At 36.2% G+C, this 26,437-nt stretch overlaps 1 protein-coding gene across 2 annotated transcripts in view; it reads left to right on the top strand.

Moving 5' to 3' along the window:
* The window catches only part of TGFB1I1 (transforming growth factor beta 1 induced transcript 1), a 475,461-nt gene that overhangs the window by 337,418 nt on the left and 111,606 nt on the right, over positions 1–26,437 (top strand). For both annotated transcript variants that reach the window (XM_053694775.1, XM_053694773.1), the window contains exon 8: positions 4,659–4,832. In XM_053694775.1, coding sequence (XP_053550750.1) covers positions 4,659–4,832 — 174 coding nt within the window. The remainder of the gene's footprint in view (positions 1–4,658; positions 4,833–26,437) is intronic.

The raw sequence follows: 26,437 nt of genomic DNA, 5'->3' as shown, positions 1-26,437 counted from the left end.
AATATATAGTATAACAGCACTGGTATAAAGTGTAATGAGTGATATTAGTTATAAAGCAATAAGCACGCTCATCAGCGCATGAATATATCAGTATAACAGCACTGGTATAAAGTGTAATGAGTGATATTAGTTATAAAGCAATAAACACGCTCATCAGCGCATGAATATATCAGTATAACAACACTGGTATAAAGTATAATGTGAGTGATATTAGTTATAAAGCAATAAACACGCTCATCAGTGCATGAATATATCAGTATAACAGCACTGGTATAAAGTGTAATGAGTGATATTAGTTATAAAGCAATAAACACGCTCATCAGCACATGAATATATCAGTATAACAACACTGGTATAAAGTGTAATGTGAGTGATATTAGTTATAAAGCAATAAACACGCTCATCAGTGCATGAATATATCAGTATAACAGCACTGGTATAAAGTGTAATGTGAGTGATATTAGTTATAAAGCAATAAACACGCTCATCAGTGCATGAATATATCAGTATAACAGCACTGGTATAAAGAGTAATGTGAGTGATATTTGTTATAAAGCAATAAACACGCTCATCAGCGCATGAATATATCAGTATAACAGCACTGGTATAAAGTGTAATGAGTGATATTAGTTATAAAGCTATAAACACGCTCATCAGCGCATGAATATATCAGTATAACAGCACTGGTATAAAGTGTAATAAGTGATATTAGTTATAAAGCAATAAACACGCTCATCAGTGCATGAATATATCAGTATAACAGCACTGGTATAAAGTGTAATGAGTGATATTAGTTATAAAGCAATAAACACGCTCATCAGCGCATGAATATATCAGTATAACAGCACTGGTATAAAGTATAATGTGAGTGATATTAGTTATAAAGCAATAAACACACTCATCAGTGCATGAATATATCAGTATAACAGCACTGGTATAAAGTGTAATGAGTGATATTTGTTATAAAGCAATAAACACGCTCATCAGCACATGAATATATGTATAACAGCACTGGTATAAAGTGTAATGTGTGTGATATTAGTTATAAAGCAATAAACACGCTCATCAGTGCATGAATATATCAGTATAACAGCACTGGTATAAAGTGTAATGAGTGATATTTGTTATAAAGCAATAAACACGCTCATCAGTGCATGAATATATCAGTATAACAGCACTGGTATAAAGTGTAATGTGAGTGATATTTGTTATAAAGCAATAAACACGCTCATCAGCACATGAATATATCAGTATAACAGCACTGGTATAAAGTGTAATGTGAGTGATATTAGTTATAAAGCAATAAACACGCTCATCAGTGCATGAATATATCAGTATAACAGCACTGGTATAAAGAGTAATGTGAGTGATATTAGTTATAAAGCAATAAACACGCTCATCAGTGCATGAATATATCAGTAATATGAGAAAGGGGGGTGGGATAAGCGCTCTATATGGGAGCTCACCAGATACGAATGTCTGTGGTAATTTGTTCTGTTAGTTTAAAAAGAATAAAGCCAAGTGATATATAAAAGGTTTTAATAAAAAATATGTATTATTCATATGTGGATTTCGTAGTAATGAATACCATAATATACACTATACACAGATGGTTAAAAATACATATAAGATGCCGGCATCAATTGAGTTAAAATATAGCTGAGAATTAAGCTATATACATTCAATGTAACTATTTAAAAAACAATAAATGCAATATTGTAGCATAAGTATCTAAAACATAAATATAGCTTTGATTAGGCAGAGATGTAAATAAAGGCAATATATCGATCAGCCAAAAAACAGTATAGTAACAAAGAGCTAATAGTGTCAAACCGCTCTTGTATCAGGAGCAAATATCGAGTGAGTCCAATCTGTTAGCCGTTAGTAGCAGTTATGAAAAAACAAGCCGTGAGCTGTGTGCATCACGTGACCTGACTAGTCAGAGTCCTCCAATCCTGTGAGCCAGAGGTAGATACAAATTTGAAACAAGAAAGTCTCAATAAAAAATAGACACTTTATATCCCTAGTAATACTTGCAAGTGTCCGACGAGTTTTTCGAAAAGTCAGTGATGACAAATCTTCAACTGTTTGAAACAGCTCAATGTCGATCCGTCTTTCTCCTCCCCAATGTATATAAAATTTCTTCTTTAGAAGTAGGCTCCGGCCTGTGCAATATCCGCTGTGTATTGTAGATGATTTTTCTATGCAGCAGAGAGTTATTGCTATAATGCAGATATAATGCAATCGATGGGCACACAGGAATTACTCATACATCTACCTCAAAAGCTTTCAAAGAGGTAGAAATGAACCTGTTTTTTGTGCCGTGAGAAGGAAAGGTTATAGAACAGCACTGAGAGAAAGTCACACACAGGGATTAATCATATATCTCTCTCTATTTTTATCATAGAGGTCGAAATGAACCTGTGACTAGTAACATATGACAATCAGTGTAAAATAGTATGTAATAAAAGTAAGCAAATCTACGCGTTTCGGCAGTGTTAGCTGCCTTTATCAAGATTCAGTATAACAGCACTGGTATAAAGTGTAATGAGTGATGTTTGTTATAAAGCAATAAGCACGCTCATCAGTGCATGAATATATCAGTATAACAGCACTGGTATAAAGTGTAATGTGAGTGATATTTGTTATAAAGCAATAAACACGCTCATCAGTGCATGAATATATCAGTATAACAGCACTGGTATAAAGTGTAATGAGTGATATTAGTTATAAAGCAATAAGCACGCTCATCAGCGCATGAATATATCAGTATAACAGCACTGGTATAAAGTGTAATGAGTGATATTAGTTATAAAGCAATAAACACGCTCATCAGTGCATGAATATATCAGTATAACAGCACTGGTATAAAGTGTAATGTGAGTGATATTAGTTATAAAGCAATAAACACGCTCATCAGCGCATGAATATATCAGTATAACAGCACTGGTATAAAGTGTAATGAGTGATATTAGTTATAAAGCAATAAACACGCTCATCAGTGCATGAATATATCAGTATAACAGCACTGGTATAAAGTGTAATGTGAGTGATATTAGTTATAAAGCAATAAACACGCTCATCAGTGCATGAATATATCAGTATAACAGCACTGGTATAAAGTGTAATGAGTGATATTAGTTATAAAGCAATAAACACGCTCATCAGCGCATGAATATATCAGTATAACAACACTGGTATAAAGTGTAATGAGTGATATTAGTTATAAAGCAATAAACACGCTCATCAGTGCATGAATATATCAGTATAACAGCACTGGTATAAAGTGTAATGAGTGATATTAGTTATAAAGCAATAAACACGCTCATCAGCGCATGAATATATCAGTATAACAGCACTGGTATAAAGTGTAATGAGTGATATTAGTTATAAAGCAATAAACACGCTCATCAGTGCATGAATATATCAGTATAACAGCACTGGTATAAAGAGTAATGTGAGTGATATTTGTTATAAAGCAATAAACACGCTCATCAGCGCATGAATATATCAGTATAACAGCACTGGTATAAAGTGTAATGAGTGATATTAGTTATAAAGCTATAAACACGCTCATCAGTGCATGAATATATCAGTATAACAGCACTGGTATAAAGTGTAATGAGTGATATTAGTTATAAAGCAATAAACACGCTCATCAGTGCATGAATATATCAGTATAACAGCACTGGTATAAAGTGTAATGAGTGATGTTTGTTATAAAGCAATAAGCACGCTCATCAGTGCATGAATATATCAGTATAACAGCACTGGTATAAAGTGTAATGTGAGTGATATTAGTTATAAAGCAATAAACACGCTCATCAGCGCATGAATATATCAGTATAACAGCACTGGTATAAAGTGTAATGAGTGATATTAGTTATAAAGCAATAAACACGCTCATCAGTGCATGAATATATCAGTATAACAGCACTGGTATAAAGTGTAATGTGAGTGATATTAGTTATAAAGCAATAAACACGCTCATCAGTGCATGAATATATCAGTATAACAGCACTGGTATAAAGTGTAATGAGTGATATTAGTTATAAAGCAATAAACACGCTCATCAGCGCATGAATATATCAGTATAACAGCACTGGTATAAAGTGTAATGAGTGATATTAGTTATAAAGCAATAAACACGCTCATCAGTGCATGAATATATCAGTATAACAGCACTGGTATAAAGTGTAATGAGTGATATTAGTTATAAAGCTATAAACACGCTCATCAGCGCATGAATATATCAGTATAACAGCACTGGTATAAAGTGTAATGAGTGATATTAGTTATAAAGCAATAAACACGCTCATCAGTGCATGAATATATCAGTATAACAGCACTGGTATAAAGTGTAATGAGTGATATTAGTTATAAAGCAATAAACACGCTCATCAGCGCATGAATATATCAGTATAACAGCACTGGTATAAAGTGTAATGAGTGATATTAGTTATTAAGCAATAAACACGCTCATCATCGGAGTATAACAAAATGTCAGTATGTTACTTATATACAGCGAAATGAAACATTAGCATTGTTTGTTACCAGATGACACGTAGGGCGAGTTTGTCTCAAGGGTAAAATCTCATAATACCATAAGGATCTGTAATTGAAAAAGATTTGCACTAATTTAACTTGTTTTGTTGCAGGTTGTGACAGCTCTGGGATTTACTTGGCACCCTGAGCACTTTGCATGTGCCCACTGTCACTCTCTGATTGGTAGCACAAATTTTTTCGAGAAGGATGGCAAACCTTATTGTGAAAGAGATTACTTTCTTCTCCACGCTCCACGTTGTGCCCTCTGTGAGCTGCCTATTCTGCAGGTACAGGGAAAACATTTCAATTACAATTTCATTGACTTCATTCACTTGCTATAATAATATCTAGATAGCATAAGAAGCGCAAACTGCTAATCTGTGGCAGAAACCATTTGTTTAGCTCATAGTAGTTTATTGCTACCACGTAAACAAAGGATACCAAAAGAATAAATAAAATCTGTTAATTTACGTAAAATGGGAAAATTAATTGAAATAATTTAAATCAAGAAATAAATATTTTGAGATTCATGACCCATTAAAAATATAATTCTAAGCAGCTACTGCCTATCACATCAGCTCTCATCATAGAGCATTGGCTAAATCTTCTAGATCTCTTCAATAGTTCTTCAAATAAATTCCCACCTGCAACAATATTACATAACTCTATTCCTGTGATTGGTCTGACAGAAGGCACCGGGCATTAGCTACAAACTCACATGAAATATCAGACAGTAGCTTCTGTTAGCAGCCTCTTTATAAAGCTACATACTCACATGATGTATCAGACAGTAACTTGTGTTAGCAGCCTCTTTATAAAGCTACATACTCACATGATGTATCAGACAGTAACTTGTGTTAGCAGCCTCTTTATAAAGCTACATACTCACATGAGATATCAGACAGTAACTTGTGTTAGCAGCCTCTTTATAAAGCTACATACTCACATGATGTATCAGACAGTAGCTTCTGTTAGCAGCCTCTTTATAAAGCTACATACTCACATGATGTATCAGACAGTAACTTGTGTTAGCAGCCTCTTTATAAAGCTACATACTCACATGAGATATCAGACAGTAACTTGTGTTAGCAGCCTCTTTATAAAGCTACATACTCACATGATGTATCAGACAGTAACTTGTGTTAGCAGCCTCTTTATAAAGCTACATACTCACATGATGTATCAGACAGTAACTTGTGTTAGCAGCCTCTTTATAAAGCTACATACTCACATGAGATATCAGACAGTAACTTGTGTTAGCAGCCTCTTTATAAAGCTACATACTCACATGATGTATCAGACAGTAGCTTCTGTTAGCAGCCTCTTTATAAAGCTACATACTCACATGATGTATCAGACAGTAACTTGTGTTAGCAGCCTCTTTATAAAGCTACATACTCACATGATGTATCAGACAGTAACTTGTGTTAGCAGCCTCTTTATAAAGCTACATACTCACATGAGATATCAGACAGTAACTTGTGTTAGCAGCCTCTTTATAAAGCTACATACTCACATGAGATATCAGACAGTAACTTGTGTTAGCAGCCTCTTTATAAAGCTACATACTCACATGATGTATCAGACAGTAACTTGTGTTAGTAGCCTCTTTATAAAGCTACATACTCACATGAGATATCAGACAGTAACTTGTGTTAGCAGCCTCTTTATAAAGCTACAAACTCACATGATGTATCATAGATATTGACGGCAGATAAGAGCCATAGGCCCAGCAAGTCTGCCCCACCTTACCTAACAGTATAAACTTATCTAGTTCGTAGGATAGCCCTATGCTTGTCCCATGCATTTTTAAAGTCCCCCACAGTGTTTGTTGCTACTACCTCTTGAGGAAGTTTATTCCATAAATCAATCACTCTTTCTGTAAAGAAGTGCTTCCTCAAATTACTCCTGAATCTACTACCCTTTAGCTTGAGCTCATGACCCCTTGTTCTTGAATTTTCCATTTTATGTAAAATACCCACAGCCTCAGTTTTACTAAACCCTTTAATGTACTTGAAAGTTGCTATCATATCACCTCTTTCCCTTCTCTCCTCTAAGCTATACATATTTAGGTCATTGAGCCTATCCTGGTAAGTTTTATTTTTTAGACCATGTACCATTTTGGTAGCCCTCCTTTGCACAGATTCAAGTTTGTTAATATCCTTCTGAAGATATGGCCTCCAGAACTGCACACAATACTCAAGATGAGGCCTAACTAATGATCTATAAAGTGGCATAAGAACCTTACTATTTCTGCTGCAAATACCTCTACCAATACATCCAAGCATTCTGCTAGCCTTACTCGCTGCCTTACTACATTGTTTACTAAGTTTTAAATCATCTGAAATAATAATTCCCAAGTCCTCTTCCTCGTCTGTAACAGTCAGTAAAGTGTCATTGAGTCTGTAATTAACATTTGGATTTTTCTTCCCTAAATGCATTATTTTACACTTTGCTGTGTTAAACTTTAGATCCCAGTCGTTTGTCCAATCCTCCAATTGTTGTATATCACTTCTCATTTTGTCTACCCCCCCTGGAACATCCACTCTGTTGCAAATTTTTGTATCATCTGCAAAGAGACATACTTTCCCCTGTAGCCCTTTGCTGATATCGCAGATAAATATGTTAAACAAAACAGGCCCCAGAACTGACCCCTGAGGAACACCACTAGTAACAGCCCCCTCTGCTGAATGAACTCCATTTACTAAGACACTTTGTTTTCTGTCCTTAAGCCAGCATTCCACCCAGTTCACAATTTTTGAATCTAGACCAAGGAGATATAGTTTGTGAATAAGTTTATTGTGTGGGACGGTGTCAAATGCTTTGCTGAAATCTAGATATGCTACATCAACTGCTCCTCCCTTGTCTAATACTTTTGTTACATAATCAAAGAAGTCAATTAGATTAGTCTGACATGATCTCCCTGAAGTAAAACCATGCTGATTTTGGTCCTCTAAATTGTTTGTCTTTATGTAAGTCATAATTCTTTCCTTTAAGAGGCTTTCCATTAATTTCCCTACTACTGAAGTTAAACTAACTGGCCTGTAGTTGCCAGATTCTTCTCTACTGCCCTTTTTATGAAGAGGTATTACATTTGCTATTCTCCAATCATCTGGGACAGCTCCTGTTAATAGTGACTGATTAAACAGATCAGTTAATGGGACAGTTAGCACTGAACGAAGTTCTTTTAAAACCCTTGGATGAATATTATCAGGACCCACTGCCTTTGTAACATTTATTTTTGATAATGCTAACAAAACCTCATCCTCTGTAAAAAGATTACTGTTAAGCTTGTTTCTATTTTGCATAGCATCCCTTAATGTAGACATTGTATCTTCACAATCTTTAGTGAAAACAGAGGCTGCAGACAGTAACTTGTGTTAGCAGCCTCTTTATAAAGCTACATACTCACATGAGATATCAGACAGTAACTTGTGTTAGCAGCCTCTTTATAAAGCTACATACTCACATGAGATATCAGATAGTAACTTGTGTTAGCAGCCTCTTTATAAAGTTACATACTCACATGAGATATCAGACAGTAACTTGTGTTAGCAGCCTCTTTATAAAGCTACATACTCACATGAGATATCAGACAGTAACTTATGTTAGCAGCCTCTTTATAAAGCTACATACTCACATGAGATATCAGACAGTAACTTGTGTTAGCAGCCTCTTTATAAAGCTACATACTCACATGATGTATCAGACAGTAACTTGTGTTAGCAGCCTCTTTATAAAGCTACATACTCACATGATGTATCAGACAGTAACTTGTGTTAGCAGCCTCTTTATAAAGCTACATACTCACATGATGTATCAGACAGTAACTTGTGTTAGCAGCCTCTTTATAAAGCTACATACTCACATGAGATATCAGACAGTAACTTGTGTTAGCAGCCTCTTTATAAAGCTACATACTCACATGATGTATCAGACAGTAACTTGTGTTAGCAGCCTCTTTATAAAGCTACATACTCACATGATGTATCAGACAGTAACTTGTGTTAGCAGCCTCATTATAAAGCTACATACTCACATGATGTATCAGACAGTAACTTGTGTTATCAGCCTCTTTATAAAGCTACATACTCACATGAGATATCAGACAGTAACTTGTGTTAGCAGCCTCTTTATAAAGCTACATACTCACATGAGATATCAGACAGTAACTTGTGTTAGCAGCCTCTTTATAAAGCTACATACTCACATGATGTATCAGACAGTAACTTGTGTTAGCAGCCTCTTTATAAAGCTACATACTCACATGATGTATCAGACAGTAACGTGTGTTAGCAGCCTCTTTATAAAGCTACATACTCACATGATGTATCAGACAGTAACTTGTGTTAGCAGCCTCTTTATAAAGCTACATACTCACATGATGTATCAGACAGTAACGTGTGTTAGCAGCCTCTTTATAAAGCTACATACTCACATGATGTATCAGACAGTAACTTGTGTTAGCAGCCTCTATATAAAGCTACATACTCACATGAGATATCAGACAGTAACTTATGTTAGCAGCCTCTTTATAAAGCTACATACTCACATGAGATATCAGACAGTAACTTGTGTTAGCAGCCTCTTTATAAAGCTACATACTCACATGATGTATCAGACAGTAACTTGTGTTAGCAGCCTCTTTATAAAGCTACATACTCACATGAGATATCAGACAGTAACTTGTGTTAGCAGCCTCTTTATAAAGCTACATACTCACATGAGATATCAGACAGTAACTTTGTGTTAGCAGCCTCTTTATAAAGCTACATACTCACATGATGTATCAGACAGTAACTTGTGTTAGCAGCCTCTTTATAAAGCTACATACTCACATGATGTATCAGACAGTAACTTGTGTTAGCAGCCTCTTTATAAAGCTACATACTCACATGATGTATCAGACAGTAACTTGTGTTAGCAGCCTCTTTATAAGCTACATACTCACATGAGATATCAGACAGTAACTTGTGTTAGCAGCCTCTTTATAAAGCTACATACTCACATGATGTATCAGACAGTAACTTGTGTTAGCAGCCTCTTTTTAAAGCTACATACTCACATGATGTATCAGACAGTAACTTGTGTTAGCAGCCTCTTTATAAAGCTACATACTCACATGATGTATCAGACAGTAACTTGTGTTATCAGCCTCATTATAAAGCTACATACTCACATGATGTATCAGACAGTAACTTGTGTTAGCAGCCTCTTTATAAAGCTACATACTCACATGAGATATCAGACAGTAACGTGTGTTAGCAGCCTCTTTATAAAGCTACATACTCACATGATGTATCAGACAGTAACTTGTGTTAGCAGCCTCTTTATAAAGCTACATACTCACATGATGATATCAGACAGTAACTTGTGTTAGCAGCCTCTTTATAAAGCTACATACTCACATGATGTATCAGACAGTAACTTGTGTTAGCAGCCTCTTTATAAAAGCTACATACTCACATGATGTATCAGACAGTAACTTGTGTTAGCAGCCTCTTTATAAAGCTACATACTCACATGATGTATCAGACAGTAACTTGTGTTAGCAGCCTCTTTATAAAGCTACATACTCACATGATGTATCAGACAGTAACTTGTGTTAGCAGCCTCTTTATAAAGCTACATACTCACATGATGTATCAGACAGTAACTTGTGTTAGCAGCCTCTTTATAAAGCTACATACTCACATGATGTATCAGACAGTAACTTGTGTTAGCAGCCTCTTTATAAAGCTACATACTCACATGATGTATCAGACAGTAACTTGTGTTAGCAGCCTCTTTATAAAGCTACATACTCACATGAGATATCAGACAGTAACTTGTGTTAGCAGCCTCTTTATAAAGCTACATACTCACATGATGTATCAGACAGTAACTTGTGTTAGCAGCCTCTTTATAAAGCTACATACTCACATGATGTATCAGACAGTAACTTGTGTTAGCAGCCTCTTTATAAAGCTACATACTCACATGATGTATCAGACAGTAACTTGTGTTATCAGACTCTTTATAAAGCTACATACTCACATGAGATATCAGACAGTAACTTGTGTTAGCAGCCTCTTTATAAAGCTACATACTCACATGATGTATCAGCAGTAACTTGTGTTATCAGCCTCTTTATAAAGCTACATACTCACATGAGATATCAGACAGTAACTTGTGTTATCAGCCTCTTTATAAAGCTACATACTCACATGAGATATCAGACAGTAACTTGTGTTAGCAGCCTCTTTATAAAGCTACATACTCACATGATGTATCAGACAGTAACTTGTGTTAGCAGCCTCTTTATAAAGTACATACTCACATGATGTATCAGACAGTAACTTGTGTTAGCAGCCTCTTTATAAAGCTACATACTCACATGATGTATCAGACAGTAACTTGTGTTAGCAGCCTCTTTATAAAGCTACATACTCACATGATGTATCAGACAGTAACTTGTGTTAGCAGCCTCTTTATAAAGCTACATACTCACATGATGTATCAGACAGTAACTTGTGTTAGCAGCCTCTTTATAAAGCTACATACTCACATGAGATATCAGACAGTAACTTGTGTTAGCAGCCTCTTTATAAAGCTACATACTCACATGATGTATCAGACAGTAACTTGTGTTATCAGCCTCTTTATAAAGCTACATACTCACATGAGATATCAGACAGTAACTTGTGTTATCAGCCTCTTTATAAAGCTACATACTCACATGAGATATCAGACAGTAACTTGTGTTAGCAGCCTCTTTATAAAGCTACATACTCACATGATGTATCAAGTAACTTGTGTTAGCAGCCTCTTTATAAAGCTACATACTCACATGAGTATCAGACAGTAACTTGTGTTAGCAGCCTCTTTATAAAGCTACATACTCACATGATGTATCAGACAGTAACTTGTGTTAGCAGCCTCTTTATAAAGCTACATACTCACATGAGTATCAGACAGTAACTTGTGTTAGCAGCCTCTTTATAAAGCTACATACTCACATGATGTATCAGACAGTAACTTGTGTTAGCAGCCTCTTTATAAAGCTACATACTCACATGATGTATCAGACAGTAACTTGTGTTAGCAGCCTCTTTATAAGTACATACTCACATAGAGGTATCAGACAGTATAACTTGGTGTTAGCAGCCTCTTTATAAAGCTACATACTCACATGATGATATCAGACAGTAACTTGTTGTTAGCAGCCTCTTTATAAAGCTACATACTCACATGATGTATCAAGACAGTAACTTGTGTTAGCAGCCTCTTTATAAGCTACATACACACATGAGATATCAGACAGTAACTTGTGTTAGCAGCCTCTTTATAAAGCTACATACTCACATGATGTATCAGACAGTAACTTGTGTTAGCAGCCTCTTTATAAAGCTACATACTCACATGAGTATCAACAGTAACTTGGTGTTAGCAGCCTCTTTATAAAGCTACATACTCACATGATGTATCAGACAGTAACTTGTGTTAGCATCCTCTTTATAAAGCTACATACTCACATGATTATCAGACAGTAACTTGTGTTAGCAGCCTCATTATAAAGCTACATACTCACATGAGATATCAGACAGTAACTTGTTTAGCAGCCTCTTTATAAAGCTACATACTCACATGATGTATCAGACAGTAACTTGTGTTAGCAGCCTCTTTATAAAGCTACATACTCACATGATGTATCAGACAGTAACTTGTGTTAGCAGCCTCGTTTATAAAGCTACATACTCACATGAGATATCAGACAGTAACTTGTGTTAGCAGCCTCTTTATAAAGCTACATACTCACATGATGTATCAGACAGTAACTTGTGTTAGCAGCCTCTTTATAAAGCTACATACTCACATGATGTATCAGACAGTAACTTGTGTTAGCAGCCTCTTTATAAAGCTACATACTCACATGATGTATCAGACAGTAACTTGTGTTAGCAGCCTCTTTATAAAGCTACATACTCACATGAGATATCAGACAGTAACTTGTGTTAGCAGCCTCTTTATAAAGCTACATACTCACATGATGTATCAGACAGTAACTTGTGTTAGCAGCCTCTTTATAAAGCTACATACTCACATGATGTATCAGACAGTAACTTGTGTTAGCAGCCTCTTTATAAAGCTACATACTCACATGATGTATCAGACAGTAACTTGTGTTAGCAGCCTCTTTATAAAGCTACATACTCACATGATGTATCAGACAGTAACTTGTGTTAGCAGCCTCTTTATAAAGCTACATACTCACATGAGTTATCAGACAGTAACTTGTGTTAGCAGCCTCTTTATAAAGCTACATACTCACATGATGTATCAGACAGTAACTTGTGTTAGCAGCCTCTTTATAAAGCTACATACTCACATGAGTATCAGACAGTAACTTGTGTTAGCAGCCTCTTTATAAAGCTACATACTCACATGATGTATCAGACAGTAACTTGTGTTAGCAGCCTCTTTATAAAGCTACATACTCACATGATGTATCAGACAGTAACTTGTGTTAGCAGCCTCTTTATAAAGCTACATACTCACATGATGTATCAGACAGTAACTTGTGTTAGCAGCCTCTTTATAAAGCTACATACTCACATGATGTATCAGACAGTAACTTGTGTTAGCAGCCTCTTTATAAAGCTACATACTCACATGATGTATCAGACAGTACTTGTGTTAGCAGCCTCTTTATAAAGCTACATACTCACATGATGTATCAGACAGTAACTTGTGTTAGCAGCCTCTTTATAAAGCTACATACTCACATGATGTATCAGACAGTAACTTGTGTTAGCAGCCTCTTTATAAAGCTACATACTCACATGATGTATCAGACAGTAACTTGTGTTAGCAGCCTCTTTATAAAGCTACATACTCACATGATGTATCAGACAGTAACTTGTGTTAGCAGCCTCTTTATAAAGCTACATACTCACATGATGTATCAGACAGTAACTTGTGTTAGCAGCCTCTTTATAAAGCTACATACTCACATGATGTATCAGACAGTAACTTGTGTTAGCAGCCTCTTTATAAAGCTACATACTCACATGATGTATCAGACAGTAACTTGTGTTAGCAGCCTCTTTATAAAGCTACATACTCACATGATGTATCAGACAGTAACTTGTGTTAGCAGCCTCTTTATAAAGCTACATACTCACATGAGATATCAGACAGTAACTTGTGTTAGCAGCCTCTTTATAAAGCTACATACTCACATGAGATATCAGACAGTAACTTGTGTTAGCAGCCTCTTTATAAAGCTACATACTCACATGATATATCAGACAGTAACTTGTGTTAGCAGCCTCTTTATAAAGCTACATACTCACATGATGTATCAGACAGTAACTTGTGTTAGCAGCCTCTTTATAAAGCTACATACTCACATGATGTATCAGACAGTAACTTGTGTTAGCAGCCTCTTTATAAAGCTACATACTCACATGAGTATCAGACAGTAACTTGTGTTAGCAGCCTCTTTATAAAGCTACATACTCACATGATGTATCAGACAGTAACTTGTGTTAGCAGCCTCTTTATAAAGCTACATACTCACATGATGTATCAGACAGTAACTTGTGTTAGCAGCCTCTTTATAAAGCTACATACTCACATGATGTATCAGACAGTAACTTGTGTTAGCAGCCTCTTTATAAAGCTACATACTCACATGATGTATCAGACAGTAACTTGTGTTAGCAGCCTCTTTATAAAGCTACATACTCACATGATGTATCAGACAGTAACTTGTGTTAGCAGCCTCTTTATAAAGCTACATACTCACATGATGTATCAGACAGTAACTTGTGTTAGCAGCCTCTTTATAAAGCTACATACTCACATGAGATATCAGACAGTAACTTGTGTTAGCAGCCTCTTTATAAAGCTACATACTCACATGAGATATCAGACAGTAACTTGTGTTAGCAGCCTCTTTATAAAGCTACATACTCACATGAGTATCAGACAGTAACTTGTGTTAGCAGCCTCTTTATAAAGCTACATACTCACATGATGTATCAGACAGTAACTTGTGTTAGCAGCCTCTTTATAAAGCTACATACTCACATGATGTATCAGACAGTAACTTGTGTTAGCAGCCTCTTTATAAAGCTACATACTCACATGAGATATCAGACAGTAACTTGTGTTATCAGCCTCTATATAAAGCTACATACTCACATGATGTATCAGACAGTAACTTGTGTTAGCAGCCTCTTTATAAAGCTACATACTCACATGAGATATCAGACAGTAACGTGTGTTAGCAGCCTCTTTATAAAGCTACATACTCACATGATGTATCAGACAGTAGGTTGTGTTAGCAGCCTCTTTATAAAGCTACATACTCACATGATGTATCAGACAGTAACTTGTGTTAGCAGCCTCTTTATAAAGCTACATACTCACATGAGATATCAGACAGTAACTTGTGTTAGCAGCCTCTTTATAAAGCTACATACTCACATGATGTATCAGACAGTAACTTGTGTTAGCAGCCTCTTTATAAAGCTACATACTCACATGAGATATCAGACAGTAACTTGTGTTAGCAGCCTCTTTATAAAGCTACATACTCACATGATGTATCAGACAGTAACTTGTGTTAGCAGCCTCTTTATAAAGCTACATACTCACATGATGTATCAGACAGTAGCTTGTGTTAGTAGCCTCTTTATAAAGCTACATACTCACATGATGTATCAGACAGTAACTTGTGTTAGCAGCCTCTTTATAAAGCTACATACTCACATGATGTATCAGACAGTAGCTTGTGTTAGCAGCCTCTTTATAAAGCTACATACTCACATGATGTATCAGACAGTAGCTTGTGTTAGCAGCCTCTTTATAAAGCTACATACTCATGATGTATCAGACAGTAACTTGTGTTAGCAGCCTCTTATAAAGCTACATACTCACATGATGTATCAGACAGTACTTGTGTTAGCAGCCTCTTTATAAAGCTACATACTCACATGATGTATCAGACAGTAACTTGTGTTAGCAGCCTCTTTATAAAGCTACATACTCACATGATGTATCAGACAGTAACTTGTGTTAGCAGCCTCTTTATAAAGCTACATACTCACATGATGTATCAGACAGTAGCTTGTGTTAGCAGCCTCTTTATAAAGCTACATACTCACATGAGATATCAGACAGTAACTTGTGTTAGCAGCCTCTTTATAAAGCTACATACTCACATGATGTATCAGACAGTAACTTGTGTTAGCAGCCTCTTTATAAAGCTACATACTCACATGATGTATCAGACAGTAACTTGTGTTAGCAGCCTCTTTATAAAGCTACATACTCACATGATGTATCAGACAGTAACTTGTGTTAGCAGCCTCTTTATAAAGCTACATACTCACATGATGTATCAGACAGTACTTGTGTTAGCAGCCTCTTTATAAAGCTACATACTCACATGATGTATCAGACAGTAACTTGTGTTAGCAGCCTCTTTATAAAGCTACATACTCACATGATGTATCAGACAGTAACTTGTGTTAGCAGCCTCTTTATAAAGCTACATACTCACATGAGATATCAGACAGTAACTTGTGTTAGCAGCCTCTTTATAAAGCTACATACTCACATGATGTATCAGACAGTAACTTGTGTTAGCAGCCTCTTTATAAAGCTACATACTCACATGAGATATCAGACAGTAACTTGTGTTAGCAGCCTCTTTATAAAGCTACATACTCACATGATGTATCAGACAGTAACTTGTGTTAGCAGCCTCTTTATAAAGCTACATACTCACATGATGTATCAGACAGTAGCTTCTGTTAGCAGCCTCTTTATAAAGCTACATACTCACATGATGTATCAGACAGTAACTTGTGTTAGCAGCCTCTTTATAAAGCTACATACTCACATGATGTATCAGACAGTAACTTGTGTTAGCAGCCTCTTTATAAAAGCTACATACTCACATGAGTATCAGACAGTAACTTGTGTTAGCAGCCTCTTTATAAAGCTACATACTCACATGATGTATCAGACAGTAACTTGTGTTAGCAGCCTCTTTATAAAGCTACATACTCACATGATGTATCAGACAGTAACTTGTGTTAGCAGCCTCTTTATAAAGCTACATACTCACATGATGTATCAGACAGTAACTTGTGTTAGCAGCCTCTTTATAAAGCTACATACTCACATGATGTATCAGACAGTAACTTGTGTTAGCAGCCTCTTTATAAAGCTACATACTCACATGATGTATCAGACAGTAACTTGTGTTAGCAGCCTCTTTATAAAGCTACATACTCACATGATGTATCAGACAGTAACTTGTGTTAGCAGCCTCTTTATAAAGCTACATACTCACATGATGTATCAGACAGTAACTTGTGTTAGCAGCCTCTTTATAAAGCTACATACTCACATGATGTATCAGACAGTAACTTGTGTTATAAAGCTACATACTCACATGAGATATCAGACAGTAACTTGTGTTAGCAGCCTCTTTATAAAGCTACATACTCACATGATGTATCAGACAGTAACTTGTGTTAGCAGCCTCTATATAAAGCTACATACTCACATGAGATATCAGACAGTAACTTGTGTTAGCAGCCTCTTTATAAAGCTACATACTCACATGATGTATCAGACAGTAACTTGTGTTAGCAGCCTCTTTATAAAGCTACATACTCACATGATGTATCAGACAGTAACTTGTGTTAGCAGCCTCTTTATAAAGCTACATACTCACATGATGTATCAGACAGTAACTTGTGTTAGCAGCCTCTTTATAAAGCTACATACTCACATGAGTTATCAGACAGTAACTTGTGTTAGCAGCCTCTTTATAAAGCTACATACTCACATGATGTATCAGACAGTAACTTGTGTTAGCAGCCTCTTTATAAAGCTACATACTCACATGAGATATCAGACAGTAACTTGTGTTAGCAGCCTCTTTATAAAGCTACATACTCACATGATGTATCAGACAGTAACTTGTGTTAGCAGCCTCTTATAAAGCTACATACTCACATGATGTATCAGACAGTAACTTGTGTTAGCAGCCTCTTTAAAAGCTACATACTCACATGATGTATCAGACAGTAACTTGTGTTAGCAGCCTCTTTATAAAGCTACATACTCACATGATGTATCAGACAGTAACTTGTGTTAGCAGCCTCTTTATAAAGCTACATACTCACATGAGATATCAGACAGTAACTTGTGTTAGCAGCCTCTTTATAAAGCTACATACTCACATGATGTATCAGACAGTAACTTGTGTTAGCAGCCTCTATATAAAGCTACATACTCACATGATGTATCAGACAGTAACTTGTGTTAGCAGCCTCTTTATAAAGCTACATACTCACATGATGTATCAGACAGTAACTTGTGTTAGCAGCCTCTTTATAAAGCTACATACTCACATGATGTATCAGACAGTAGCTTGTGTTAGCAGCCTCTTTATAAAGCTACATACTCACATGATGTATCAGACAGTAACTTGTGTTAGCAGCCTCTTTATAAAGCTACATACTCACATGATGTATCAGACAGTAACTTGTGTTAGCAGCCTCTTTATAAAGCTACATACTCACATGATGTATCAGACAGTAACTTGTGTTAGCAGCCTCTTTATAAAGCTACATACTCACATGAGTATCAGACAGTAACTTGTGTTAGCAGCCTCTTTATAAAGCTACATACTCACATGAGATATCAGACAGTAACTTGTGTTAGCAGCCTCTTTATAAAGCTACATACTCACATGAGATATCAGACAGTAACTTGTGTTAGCAGCCTCTTTATAAAGCTACATACTCACATGATGTATCAGACAGTAACTTGTGTTAGCAGCCTCTTTATAAAGCTACATACTCACATGATGTATCAGACAGTAACTTGTGTTAGCAGCCTCTTTATAAAGCTACATACTCACATGATGTATCAGACAGTAACTTGTGTTAGCAGCCTCTTTATAAAGCTACATACTCACATGAGGTATCAGACAGTAACTTGTGGTGCAGCCTCTTTATAAAGCTACATACTCACATGATGTATCAGACAGTAACTTGTGTTAGCAGCCTCTTTATAAAGCTACATACTCACATGATGTATCAGACAGTAACTTGTGTTAGCAGCCTCTTTATAAAGCTACATACTCACATGATGTATCAGACAGTAACTTGTGCTAGCAGCCTCTTTATAAAGCTACATACTCACATGATGTATCAGACAGTAACTTGTGTTAGCAGCCTCTTTATAAAGCTACATACTCACATGAGTATCAGACAGTAACTTGTGTTAGCAGCCTCTTTATAAAGCTACATACTCACATGAGTATCAGACAGTAACTTGTGTTAGCAGCCTCTTTATAAAGCTACATACTCACATGAGATATCAGACAGTAACTTGTGTTAGCAGCCTCTTATAAAGCTACATACTCACATGAGATATCAGACAGTAACTTGTGTTAGCAGCCTCTTTATAAAGCTACATACTCACATGAGATATCAGACAGTAACTTGTGTTAGCAGCCTCTTTATAAAGCTACATACTCACATGAGTATCAGACAGTAACTTGTGTTAGCAGCCTCTTTATAAAGCTACATACTCACATGAGTATCAGACAGTAACTTGTGTTAGCAGCCTCTTTATAAAGCTACATACTCACATGAGATATCAGACAGTAACTTGTGTTAGCAGCCTCTTTATAAAGCTACATACTCACATGATGTATCAGACAGTAACTTGTGTTAGCAGCCTCTTTATAAAGCTACATACTCACATGATGTATCAGACAGTAACTTGTGTTAGCAGCCTCTTTATAAAGCTACATACTCACATGATGTATCAGACAGTAACTTGTGTTAGCAGCCTCTTTATAAAGCTACATACTCACATGATGTATCAGACAGTAACTTGTGTTAGCAGCCTCATTATAAAGCTACATACTCACATGATGTATCAGACAGTAACTTGTGTTAGCAGCCTCTTTATAAAGCTACATACTCACATGATGTATCAGACAGTAACTTGTGTTAGCAGCCTCTTTATAAAGCTACATACTCACATGATGTATCAGACAGTAACTTGTGTTAGCAGCCTCTTTATAAAGCTACATACTCACATGATGTATCAGACAGTAACTTGTGTTAGCAGCCTCTTTATAAAGCTACATACTCACATGATATCAGACAGTAACTTGTGTTATCAGCCTCTTTATAAAGCTACATACTCACATGAGATATCAGACAGTAACTTGTGTTAGCAGCCTCTTTATAAAGCTACATACTCACATGATGTATCAGACAGTAACTTGTGTTAGCAGCCTCTTTATAAAGCTACATACTCACATGAGTTATCAGACAGTAACTTGTGTTAGCAGCCTCTTTATAAAGCTACATACTCACATGATGTATCAGACAGTAACTTGTGTTAGCAGCCTCTTTATAAAGCTACATACTCACATGATGTATCAGACAGTAACTTGTGTTATCAGCCTCTTTATAAAGCTACATACTCACATGAGATATCAGACAGTAACTTGTGTTAGCAGCCTCTTTATAAAGCTACATACTCACATGATGTATCAGACAGTAACTTGTGTTAGCAGCCTCTTTATAAAGCTACATACTCACATGATGTATCAGACAGTAACTTGTGTTAGCAGCCTCTTTATAAAGCTACATACTCACATGATGTATCAGACAGTAACTTGTGTTATCAGCTCTTTATAAAGCTACATACTCACATGATGTATCAGACAGTAACTTGTGTTAGCAGCCTCTTTATAAAGCTACATACTCACATGATATATCAGACAGTAACTTGTGTTAGCAGCCTCTTTATAAAGCTACATACTCACATGATGTATCAGACAGTAACTTGTGTTAGCAGCCTCTTTATAAAGCTACATACTCACATGATGTATCAGACAGTAACTTGTGTTAGCAGCCTCATTATAAAGCTACATACTCACATGATGTATCAGACAGTAGGTTGTGTTAGCAGCCTCTTTATAAAGCTACATACTCACATGAGTATCAGACAGTAACTTGTGTTAGCAGCCTCTTTATAAAGCTACATACTCACATGAGATATCAGACAGTAACTTGTGTTAGCAGCCTCTTTATAAAGCTACATACTCACATGATGTATCAGACAGTAACTTGTGTTAGCAGCCTCTTTATAAAGTTACATACTCACATGAGATATCAGACAGTAACTTGTGTTAGCAGCCTCTTTATAAAGCTACATACTCACATGATGTATCAGACAGTAACTTGTGTTAGCAGCCTCTTATAAAGCTACATACTCACATGAGATATCAGACAGTAACTTGTGTTAGCAGCCTCTTTATAAAGCTACATACTCACATGAGTATCAGACAGTAACTTGTGTTAGCAGCCTCTTTATAAAGCTACATACTCACATGATGTATCAGACAGTAACTTGTGTTAGCAGCCTCTTTATAAAGCTACATACTCACATGATGTATCAGACAGTAACTTGTGTTAGCAGCCTCTTTATAAAGCTACATACTCACATGATGTATCAGACAGTAATGTGTTAGCAGCCTCTTTATAAAGCTACATACTCACATGATGTATCAGACAGTAACTTGTGTTAGCAGCCTCTTTATAAAGCTACATACTCACATGATGTATCAGACAGTAACTTGTGTTAGCAGCCTCTTTATAAAGCTACATACTCACATGATGTATCAGACAGTAACTTGTGTTAGCAGCCTCTTTATAAAGCTACATACTCACATGATGTATCAGACAGTAACTTGTGTTAGCAGCCTCTTTATAAAGCTACATACTCACATGAGATATCAGACAGTAACTTGTGTTAGCAGCCTCTTTATAAAGCTACATACTCACATGATGTATCAGACAGTAACTTGTGTTAGCAGCCTCTTTATAAAGTTACATACTCACATGATGTATCAGACAGTAACTTGTGTTAGCAGCCTCTTTATAAAGCTACATACTCACATGATGTATCAGACAGTAACTTGTGTTAGCAGCCTCTTTATAAAGCTACATACTCACATGATGTATCAGACAGTAGTAATTGTGTTAGCAGCCTCTTTATAAAGCTACATACTCACATGATGTATCAGACAGTAACTTGTGTTAGCAGCCTCTTTATAAAGCTACATACTCACATGAGATATCAGACAGTAACTTGTGTTAGCAGCCTCTTTATAAAGCTACATACTCACATGATGTATCAGACAGTAGGTTGTGTTAGCAGCCTCTTTATAAAGCTACATACTCACATGATGTATCAGACAGTAACTTGTGTTAGCAGCCTCTTTATAAAGCTACATACTCACATGATGTATCAGACAGTAACTTGTGTTAGCAGCCTCTTTATAAGCTACATACTCACATGATGTATCAGACAGTAACTTGTGTTAGCAGCCTCTTTATAAAGTTACATACTCACATGAGATATCAGACAGTAACTTGTGTTAGCAGCCTCTTTATAAAGCTACATACTCACATGATGTATCAGACAGTAACTTGTGTTAGCAGCCTCTTTATAAAGCTACATACTCACATGATGTATCAGACAGTAACTTGTGTTAGCAGCCTCTTTATAAAGCTACATACTCACATGAGATATCAGACAGTAACTTGTGTTAGCAGCCTCTTTATAAGCTACATACTCACATGATGTATCAGACAGTAACTTGTGTTAGCAGCCTCTTTATAAAGCTACATACTCACATGATGTATCAGACAGTAACTTGTGTTAGCAGCCTCTTTATAAAGCTACATACTCACATGATGTATCAGACAGTAACTTGTGTTAGCAGCCTCTTTATAAAGCTACATACTCACATGATGTATCAGACAGTAACTTGTGTTAGCAGCCTCTTTATAAAGCTACATACTCACATGATGTATCAGACAGTAACTTGTGTTAGCAGCCTCTTTATAAAGTTACATACTCACATGATGTATCAGACAGTAACTTGTGTTAGCAGCCTCTTTATAAAGCTACATACTCACATGAGATATCAGACAGTAACTTGTGTTAGCAGCCTCTTTATAAAGCTACATACTCACATGATGTATCAGACAGTAACTTGTGTTAGCAGCCTCTTTATAAAGCTACATACTCACATGATGTATCAGACAGTAACTTGTGTTAGCAGCCTCTTTATAAAGCTACATACTCACATGATTATCAGACAGTAACTTGTGTTAGCAGCCTCTTTATAAAGCTACATACTCACATGATGTATCAGACAGTAACTTGTGTTAGCAGCCTCTTTATAAAGCTACATACTCACATGATGTATCAGACAGTAACTTGTGTTAGCAGCCTCTTTATAAAGCTACATACTCACATGATGTATCAGACAGTAACTTGTGTTAGCAGCCTCTTTATAAAGCTACATACTCACATGAGATATCAGACAGTAACTTGTGTTAGCAGCCTCTTTATAAAGCTACATACTCACATGATGTATCAGACAGTAACTTGTGTTAGCAGCCTCTTTATAAAGTTACATACTCACATGATGTATCAGACAGTAACTTGTGTTAGCAGCCTCTTATAAAGCTACATACTCACATGAGATATCAGACAGTAACTTGTGTTAGCAGCCTCTTTATAAAGTTACATACTCACATGATGTATCAGACAGTAACTTGTGTTAGCAGCCTCTTTATAAAGTTACATACTCACATGATGTATCAGACAGTAACTTGTGTTAGCAGCCTCTTTATAAAGCTACATACTCACATGAGATATCAGACAGTAACTTGTGTTAGCAGCCTCTTTATAAAGCTACATACTCACATGATGTATCAGACAGTAACTTGTGTTAGCAGCCTCTTTATAAAGCTACATACTCACATGATGTATCAGACAGTAACTTGTGTTAGCAGCCTCTTTATAAAGCTACATACTCACATGAGTATCAGACAGTAACTTGTGTTAGCAGCCTCTTTATAAAGCTACATACTCACATGATGTATCAGACAGTAACTTGTGTTAGCACCTCTTTATAAAGCTACATACTCACATGATGTATCAGACAGTAACTTGTGTTAGCAGCCTCTTTATAAAGCTACATACTCACATGATGTATCAGACAGTAACTTGTGTTAGCAGCCTCTTTATAAAGCTACATACTCACATGAGTATCAGACAGTAACTTGTGTTAGCAGCCTCTTTATAAAGCTACATACTCACATGATGTATCAGACAGTAACTTGTGTTAGCAGCCTCTTTATAAAGCTACATACTCACATGTGATATCAGACAGTAACTTGTGTTAGCAGCCTCTTTATAAAGCTACATACTCACATGATGTATCAGACAGTAACTTGTGTTAGCAGCCTCTTTATAAAGCTACATACTCACATGATGTATCAGACAGTAACTTGTGTTAGCAGCCTCTTTATAAAGCTACATACTCACATGATGTATCAGACAGTAACTTGTGTTAGCAGCCTCTTTATAAAGCTACATACTCACATGATGTATCAGACAGTAACTTGTGTTAGCAGCCTCTTTATAAAGCTACATACTCACATGATGTATCAGACAGTAACTTGTGTTAGCAGCCTCTTTATAAAGCTACATACTCACATGATGTATCAGACAGTACTTGTGTTATCAGCCTCTTTATAAAGCTACATACTCACATGATGTATCAGACAGTAACTTGTGTTAGCAGCCTCTTTATAAAGCTACATACTCACATGATGTATCAGACAGTAACTTGTGTTAGCAGCCTCTTTATAAAGCTACATACTCACATGATGTATCAGACAGTAACTTGTGTTAGCAGCCTCTTTATAAAGCTACATACTCACATGATGTATCAGACAGTAGGTTGTGTTAGCAGCCTCTTTATAAAGCTACATACTCACATGATGTATCAGACAGTAACTTGTGTTAGCAGCCTCTTTATAAAGCTACATACTCACATGAGATATCAGACAGTAACTTGTGTTAGCAGCCTCTTTATAAAGCTACATACTCACATGATGTATCAGACAGTAACTTGTGTTAGCAGCCTCTTTATAAAGCTACATACTCACATGAGTATCAGACAGTAACTTGTGTTAGCAGCCTCTTTATAAAGCTACATACTCACATGAGTATCAGACAGTAACTTGTGTTAGCAGCCTCTTTATAAAGCTACATACTCACATGATGATGTATCAGACAGTAACTTGTGTTAGCAGCCTCTTTATAAAGCTACATACTCACATGATGTATCAGACAGTAACTTGTGTTAGCAGCCTCTTTATAAAGCTACATACTCACATGATGTATCAGACAGTAACTTGTGTTAGCAGCCTCTTTATAAAGCTACATACTCACATGATGTATCAGACAGTAACTTGTGTTAGCAGCCTCTTTATAAAGCTACAATACTCACATGAGATATCAGTCAGTAACTTGTGTTAGCATCCTCTTTATAAAGCTACATACTCACATGATGTATCAGACAGTAACTTGTGTTAGCAGCCTCTTTATAAAGCTACATACTCACATGATGTATCAGACAGTAACTTGTGTTAGCAGCCTCTTTATAAAGCTACATACTCACATGAGTATCAGACAGTAACTTGTGTTAGCAGCCTCTTTATAAAGCTACAACTCACATGATGTATCAGACAGTAACTTGTGTTAGCAGCCTCTTTATAAAGCTACATACTCACATGATGTATCAGACAGTAACTTGTGTTAGCAGCCTCTTTATAAAGCTACATACTCACATGATGTATCAGACAGTAACTTGTGTTAGCAGCCTCTTTATAAAGCTACATACTCACATGAGTATCAGACAGTAACTTGTGTTAGCAGCCTCTTTATAAAGCTAATACTCACATGATGTATCAGACAGTAACTTGTGTTAGCAGCCTCTTTATAAAGCTACATACTCACATGATGTATCAGACAGTAACTTGTGTTAGCAGCCTCTTTATAAAGCTACATACTCACATGATGTATCAGACAGTAACTTGTGTTAGCAGCCTCTTTATAAAGCTACATACTCACATGATGTATCAGACAGTAACTTGTGTTAGCAGCCTCTTTATAAAGCTACATACTCACATGATGTATCAGACAGTAACTTGTGTTAGCAGCCTCTTTATAAAGCTACATACTCACATGATGTATCAGACAGTAACTTGTGTTAGCAGCCTCTTTATAAAGCTACATACTCACATGATGTATCAGACAGTAACTTGTGTTAGCAGCCTCTTTATAAAGCTACATACTCACATGATGTATCAGACAGTAACTTGTGTTAGCAGCCTCTTTATAAAGCTACATACTCACATGATGTATCAGACAGTAACTTGTGTTAGCAGCCTCTTTATAAAGCTACATACTCACATGAGTATCAGACAGTAACTTGTGTTAGCAGCCTCTTTATAAAGCTACATACTCACATGATGTATCAGACAGTAACTTGTGTTAGCAGCCTCTTTATAAAGCTACATACTCACATGATGTATCAGACAGTACTTGTGTTAGCAGCTCTTTATAAAGCTACATACTCACATGATGTATCAGACAGTACTTGTGTTAGCAGCCTCTTTATAAAGCTACATACTCACATGAGATATCAGACAGTAACTTGTGTTAGCAGCCTCTTTATAAAGCTACATACTCACATGAGTATCAGACAGTAACTTGTGTTAGCAGCCTCTTTATAAGCTACATACTCACATGATGTATCAGACAGTAACTTGTGTTAGCAGCCTCTTTATAAAGCTACATACTCACATGATGTATCAGACAGTAACTTGTGTTAGCAGCCTCTTTATAAAGCTACATACTCACATGAGTATCAGACAGTAACTTGTGTTAGCAGCCTCTTTATAAAGCTACATACTCACATGATGTATCA

Source organism: Bombina bombina, chromosome 11 (assembly GCF_027579735.1).
Source record: "Bombina bombina isolate aBomBom1 chromosome 11, aBomBom1.pri, whole genome shotgun sequence".
Taxonomy (NCBI): domain Eukaryota; kingdom Metazoa; phylum Chordata; class Amphibia; order Anura; family Bombinatoridae; genus Bombina; species Bombina bombina.
The sequence above is the reverse complement of the archived record's forward strand: the minus strand, read 5'-3'. Positions and strand labels throughout refer to the sequence as shown.